This window comes from Chenopodium quinoa, unplaced genomic scaffold (genome assembly GCF_001683475.1).
Source record: "Chenopodium quinoa cultivar QQ74 unplaced genomic scaffold, ASM168347v1, whole genome shotgun sequence".
NCBI classification, from domain to species: Eukaryota; Viridiplantae; Streptophyta; class Magnoliopsida; order Caryophyllales; family Amaranthaceae; genus Chenopodium; species Chenopodium quinoa.
This window is the reverse complement of record NW_018743503.1, coordinates 3,479,084-3,485,877: the sequence shown is the minus strand read 5'-3', so window position 1 is coordinate 3,485,877 and position 6,794 is coordinate 3,479,084. Positions and strand designations below refer to the sequence as shown.

General features: G+C 44.7%; 1 protein-coding gene across 1 annotated transcript; it reads left to right on the top strand.

Annotated features, from left to right (window-relative positions):
• The first annotated feature begins 4,613 nt into the window (after positions 1 to 4,613).
• On the top strand, positions 4,614 to 5,105 carry LOC110739486. The gene has a single exon (XM_021919930.1). The coding sequence runs from the start codon at positions 4,614 to 4,616 to the stop codon at positions 5,103 to 5,105; it is 492 nt and encodes a 163-aa protein (XP_021775622.1).
• Positions 5,106 to 6,794: the final 1,689 nt, after the last annotated feature.

Below are 6,794 nucleotides of genomic sequence, written 5' to 3'. Positions count from 1 at the left end.
CAGGAGACATGCAAGGTCACCAAGGGTGCCCTTGATGAACTGGTCCAGGCTAAATGAGAAAACGCAGTCGACTGGGGGACTGACCAAGCAGTCTCAAAGGCAGTCTCACGAGCCGTCTCAGCGCTGGAAAGATGCTAGAGACTATCTCCAACACAAACAGCAGGAGCGAGCACAGACCTACTACTCGGACACTGCCTCCACTCCCACCATGCCACATGATTTCTCCAACCACACCCTCTCCAAGCATACCAGCTCGGCCAGGATCAGCAGAAGTAAAGCTCACTATACTCCAACTCTAGTTCCTTTAACTCAACCACTTCAGTTTCAGATGCCGCATGATTATGGAGCAGTTTTGTCGCCTATAACCTAGTGTACGGGAAATATGGGTAATATAGCCCGCCGTATAACCAGGCCGCATACCTAAGCGGACCATCCGCACAACCTCAGCCTATTGATTGGCAAATGCGCTTGTTGAATCTTAGTGACAAGCCGCCTCTGTTTTCTCAAGAAATTCTCAACTCTCCTCATCCAGCTAAAGTGAAAAGTGTACTTGTGGACGCCTATGAAGGTACGGGCAACCCAGAAGAACACATCTCCTCGTACAAAAATTTGATGTACTTGTAAGTGGGGATGATGCCACTTGGTGCAAATGCTTCACGGCCACCCTTAAGGGTGTGGCTCAAGACTGGTTTAATAGTCTGCTGGCCGGATGCATGAACTGCTTCACAACTCTCAGCTTATTGTTCGTTGGAAACTTATCCTATAATATACCACCTGCAAAGATTAGTCTTAACTTTGCTACCATCGTCCAAGGGAAGAATGAGGGGCTGCGTTCGTACGTACATAGGTTCAATCTAGAGAAGGCATAAATTCATAATCTGCCAAACAAAACGGCCTAATCGGAGTTTCTCAGAGGATTAAGGCACAATGGTTTCAAATTTTCTAATCAGAAAAATGATTCGGACATACGCAGGTATTCTGCGGGAGGCCGAATAATATAAGAGGCAGCTGATTTTTGTTCTCTTACCAAAACAGAAGAGCCGACCAAGGGTGCCAAGAAGAAACCATCTTCTCAACAAGACTTGGTCAGCAAAAAGAAAGAAGGAAACAACAAAAGAAAAGAGGTTTGGGTGGTCGACTGCCAACAGACAAAGTCAAAGAAAGCCAAGACGTACGAGTCGCAGTGTGATTACAACAAAGGTTGTTATTCAATTTTGATGGAAATCAAAGATAAGTTCGAGTTTGAGAAGCCCCAGCCTTTGAGGGGGCCGGCCCAATACAGAAACAAGAACAAGTATTGTCATTACCATAAGGATGTGGGCATGACACGAACGATCGTAACAATTTGAAGAGGTTGCTGGATAAGCTAGCCGAGAAGGGCATGCTCAACTCATATGTTCTAAAGTCCAAGTTCACCTACTCTTAGACAGACAACAAGTCCGAGAAAAAGAAAGAAAAAGAAAAAGATGACGATGGAAATAGCACAGACTCAGGGTTTATGGCCGTCATATCAGGCGGCTTTGCTGCAGGCGGCCCAACCATGAAGGGAATCAAGAAAGATGATTGGAACTTGGGGAATATCATGCACACTGAAGGGGTCAAGAACGAGCCCTTTTTAGAGGTGATAGTCTGTGAGGCTGACCGAGGCAAAATCAAAGCCCCCCATAATGACCCCATGGTGTTCATCTTGAAAGTCGCCAATTTGAAGGTCGAACGAGTGCTAATAGACATAGGCAGCTCGTTCGAAATAATTAGTTTAGCTTGTTTGAAGAATCTGAAGTTTTTGAAGGATGCCCTAAAGGATATCTCCCACCCGTTGGTTGGGTTCGGTGGGAGCATTATCCACCTAGTCGGACGCATAGACTTGCCCGTCCGATTTGGGCAGAAGAGAAGGAGGGGACATGGCGTCCTCTTCCTAGTTGTTAAAGAGCTCACAGGCTACAATGTTATCATTGGCCGCCCAACTTTGACATTAGAAAAGGCAGTGATAGTCCCTCATTTGATGCTGATGAAGTTTGAGCGGTCGGATGGGAAGATAGGTTCTATTTAAGGAAATCAAAAGATGGCCAAAGAATGTAATCAGCTGGTCGTAAAACCAATAGCACACGGACAAGGAAAAACATTCGAGAAAAATTCTGAAGAAGGGTCACTCCAAGCATACCAAGTCGGCAAAAAGCCCAAGTCCATCAAGAAAGAGCAAGCATAGTAGCTAATCACCGTCGGTCGGCCAGAAGAGTTGAGGCCACAGCCGGCCGGCGAACATACGGACATATTGCTTGACCCAGACCAGCCTGATCGGATGGTCAAAGTGGGCACTATGGCCATGTGCTTGCTTGGAGATGACTTGGTGAATCTGTTGAGAGAGTTAAGAGATGTGTTTGCGTTTGAAGTTCATGAGATGCCGGGATCAGTCCAGACTTAGCAGTTCATAAGCTGACTGTGAATCTGGTTGTAAAACCTGTCCGTCAGAAAAAAAGGAATCATGGTGAAGAAAGAAATCAGGCGGCTGCGACCAAAGTAAAGAAGCTGTTGGACGCCAGTTTCATTTGACAATGTTACTAACCTAACTAGGTGGCCAATGTAGTTCTTGTCAAAAAGTCGAATGGAACTTGGAGGATGTGCGTAGATTACAATGACCTCAACAAGGCATTCCCTAAGGATAGTTTTTCCCTTGCCTAAAATTGACCGCTTGGTTGATTTAATGGCCGGGCATGCCCTGATGAGCTTTATGAACGCATACTCCGGATTCCATCAAATCCCTTTGTGGGAAGAAGACCAAGAAAAAACAACATTTGTGACCGAGCAAGGGCTATAATGCTACAAAGTCATGTCGTCCGGCCTGAAGAATGTCGCTGCCACCTTTCAAAGACTTGTGAATACGGTCTTCAAAGATCATATCTGTCGGAACATGGAGGCTTATATTGATGATATGATTGTTAAATCAAAGAGGCCATCCGACCATCTGAGTGACCTCCGAGAAACGTTTACCGAATTCCGGCGGCATAAGATGATGTTAAATCCAAAGAAGTGTGTCTTTGGTGTTGAGTCCGATAAATTTCTCGGATTTTTAATTGATCAGTGCGACATTGAGGCCAACCCTGAAAAGATCCAAGTGGTCTTAGACATGAAATCGCCCAAAACCATAAAAGAAGTTCAAAAGATTGACCGGCTGCTTAGCTGCACTCGGACGATTTCTATCAAGATTAGGGGATAAGTGCTGCTATTTTTTCCAGACTATCAAGAAAAAAGCAATGTTCGAGTGGACAAAGGAGGCCAAGGAATCCTTTGTATAGTTGAAGAATCATTTGCATACCCTTCCTCGACTTGTCAGTCCCCTAAAATATGAGAAGCTATACACGTATTTGGCTGTTTCAGATCATTCCTTAAGCGCCGTCCTGTTTGCTGAAAGGGATGGCCATCAGATCCTGGTGTATTTCATTAGCCACGTTATGCACAATGCCGAGCTTAGGTATCCACCCATTCAAAAGTTCGGCTTGGCATTGTTCATGGCATCAAAAAAGCTAAGGCCATACTTTCTTGCTCATTTAATTGTGGTCTACATGGACCAACAATTGAAGAAGCCATTCACGACATTAGAAGCCAACGACCGAATGCTCAAATGGGCCTTAATTGAGAGGATTCAATATCACATTCAAACCTAGAAAAGCAGTTAAGGGCCAAGCCTTTGCAGATTTCTTGGCTGAAATGACACGGCCAGATTTACAACTGGCAGGGGATCAGATTTGGAAGGTTTTTGTTGATGAAAATCCAACAGTGACCGGGTGTGGCGCTGGTATCATATATCTATCTTCCAAAGGAGATAAGTTTGAATATGCTTTGAGATTTTAGTTTCAAGCCTCTAACAACGAGGCCGAGTATGAAGCCCTTTCGGCCGGCCTTAGAATGTGTAAGGCGGCCGGGGCAACACAGATTGATGCCTGTTCGGACTCTCAGCTGATAGTCAACCAAGTGAATTGTGACTACAAGACTAGGGAGCCGAAAACGATGAAGTATTTTCAAATGGTGAAAGATGAAGCTGAGAGCCTAGAATATTTCACGCTGCAACAAGTCCCTCGGTCAGAAAATCACCAAGCGGACGCCCTGTCCAAGCTAGCCTGCTCGGTATCATGTGATACTCTGATATTTGTGTTATGGGAAGTCAAGGAAAAGAGGAGTATCGATGCCTAGCCTGTGAAAATCATTGACAGAAGCTCCACATGGATCGATGGAATAATCTCCTATCTTAAAGATAGAGTTCTTCCGGACGACCCAAAGGAGAGTTGGCTGATGAAGAAAAAGGCAACATGGTTTGAGATGAAGGGAGAGGACTTGTTCAAAAGATCATTTGTAAAGCCCTACTTAATGTGTGCTATGCCCGAGAGGGGGCATGAGGTGCTGGACGACCTCCACCAGGGGCATTGCGGATCACACATAGGCGGACGGGCCTTAGCTGAGAAAGTTACCCACCTGGGGTACTACTGACCGAGCATGAATTCAGACGCCATGGAAATGGTGAAAAATTTGACAAGTTCCAAAGATTTACAACCCTTAATCACCGCCCGGCAAACAGCTTATTGGCCATAAGTAGTCCACTTCCCTCTACAAAATGGGGCATGGACATCTTGGGGCCGTATACTCCTGTATCTGGGCAAAGGTGGTACGTGTTAGTAGTAGTTGACTACTTCATGAAATGGGTAGAAGCTGAGGTCGTCCGAGGGATTAAATGGAGAGATGTATCTGCCTTCATCTGGAAGAACATAATCACACGTTTTGGTGTTCCGCCATCGATCGTGTTCGATAATGGACCGCAATTTGAGACTGACCATCTCAGGGATTGGCTGAATGACCAGGGAATAGTACATTGCTTTGCCTCGGTCGGACGTCAAAAGGCCAATGGCCAAGTTGAAGCATATAACAAATTGATCTCCAATGGCATCAAGCTGAAGCTTGAGAAAGCAGGCGGCCTATGGGCTGATGAATTGGTCAATGTATTATGGTCCATTCGAACGACAACGAAGAGTTCAACAAGGGAGACCCCATTTTTTTGGTCTATGGTGCTGAGGCCATATTCCCAGTTGAAATGTATGAACCCACTTTACGAGTGATGTTATATGACGAATCAGCCAATTGGGAGGCCATGAAGATCGCTCTAGACTTCCTTCCAGAAGCTAGGGGTAATGCGACGCTTAGACATGAAATCTATCGTCTAAGGATGACGAGGGCATATAATCGCAAAGTGTCAAAGCGCCCGCTTAAGATTGAAGACTTGGTGTTGAGAAAAATGGAAGCGGTAGGCCGAGCGAAAGAGGATGGCAAGCTAACTCCAAACTAGGAAGGGCCCTATCGAGTTAAGGAAGAAGTGCGAGATGGTACCTACCGTCTTGAAGCCTTAGACGGCCTTCCTATTCCCCGAACGTGGAATACAGATAATCTCAAAAAATATTATGTATAAAGTCTTTGTACTTAGCCAAAAAGTTGTATATACAACTAGGTTTGAACGACCGAGCAATGTAATTAAAGCCGTACGGCCAAAAACAATGTAATTTTGACAATAATTAATGAAAAAGTTAAACATTGTTTTCAAATTTTTGCCATTTATATTGTGTATATGATAAGCAGAAATGCCGCCTAAAAACAGAAACGAGGCTGCTTGCTACATAGCATCTCGACCCTCACAGGGGCATGTTTAGGTGGTCAGGTAAAACGCCTAGCAAGGACAATCCCAAGCAAAGCAACTCGGCCATAATGGTCAAAATGCTATTAGCTCCATCCGGCCATGTGACAAGTCGGACGGATGAAACATAAGGTATTTCAAAAAATTACCTAAGGTATTTTTACCCTAAGGGCAAGGGCATACCTAAGCTCCCAAGCCTTACAAACACTTAGAAAAATCAGGTTGATATAATACTTGAAATTTCACGAGTGCGTATCAGAGATAGTATCAAAGGACGACTCGACACAAGCCAATTGAACGGTCGTATAACTAAAATTCATTCGGCATTCACCTAGTCCAAGGGCAATCATTATTGTGATTTAATTAACTTACTAGTCGTCATACCCTTTGAGGTATAAAATCTACTAAGTTAATCAAACCTCTTTAAATATGGACTAGGAAAATGCCGAATAAAGGGGCATACCCCCAACAAAAATTATTCGTACACAAAAGCAAATAAAGGCATGGAAAGTTGCTCAAAAATGCTAAGTATGGATGAAAGAAGAAAACTTCATAAATTAAAGTCGTTCAAAGCAGACGACAAAATAAAAAGAAAGTAATACAAGACCACTCAAAACAGGCGGCAAAAGTTGAAATTGTTCAAAGCAAGGAAATAAAAAATGAAAGTACAGATAGCTTGAAAACTGTAGCAGGGGGCGCGAGCTCCTCACTCGGCCGGCGCTTTATCAGCATTGGCCTTAGCCGGCTCTTCATCAGTTTTAGCAGGCTCCTCCTCCTCCTCGGCCGACTTTTGCTCCTCTCCTTTATCATCTTCCTCGACCTCGGAGTCAGAGGAAGTCTCAACAAACTTGGGAGGAGGCTTGCCGATAGCTTTAACCTCTTCCTTGAGGTAGACATGCTCGAGACAGCGAGTGAAGCGCTCTTGATAATAGGCCGTCTCGTGTTCGTCAACCATCATAGAGAAGGCCTCGTAGAAACGACTCTTCAGCTTTTCCTCGACGTTATGCTCAATGCGGATGGCCTCTTTAGGATCAATTGGCCGAGGAGTCTTCAGTTGCTCAGACAAGTCCGTAATGGACTTGTTCAAGTGCTCAACCTTAAGCCTGGGGGAGTTTACTTC

Coding starts and splice junctions, on each gene's coding strand:
- LOC110739486 (XM_021919930.1), top strand. CDS start 4,614: ATGGACATCTTGGGGCCGTATACTCCTGTATCTGGGCAAAGGTGGTAC.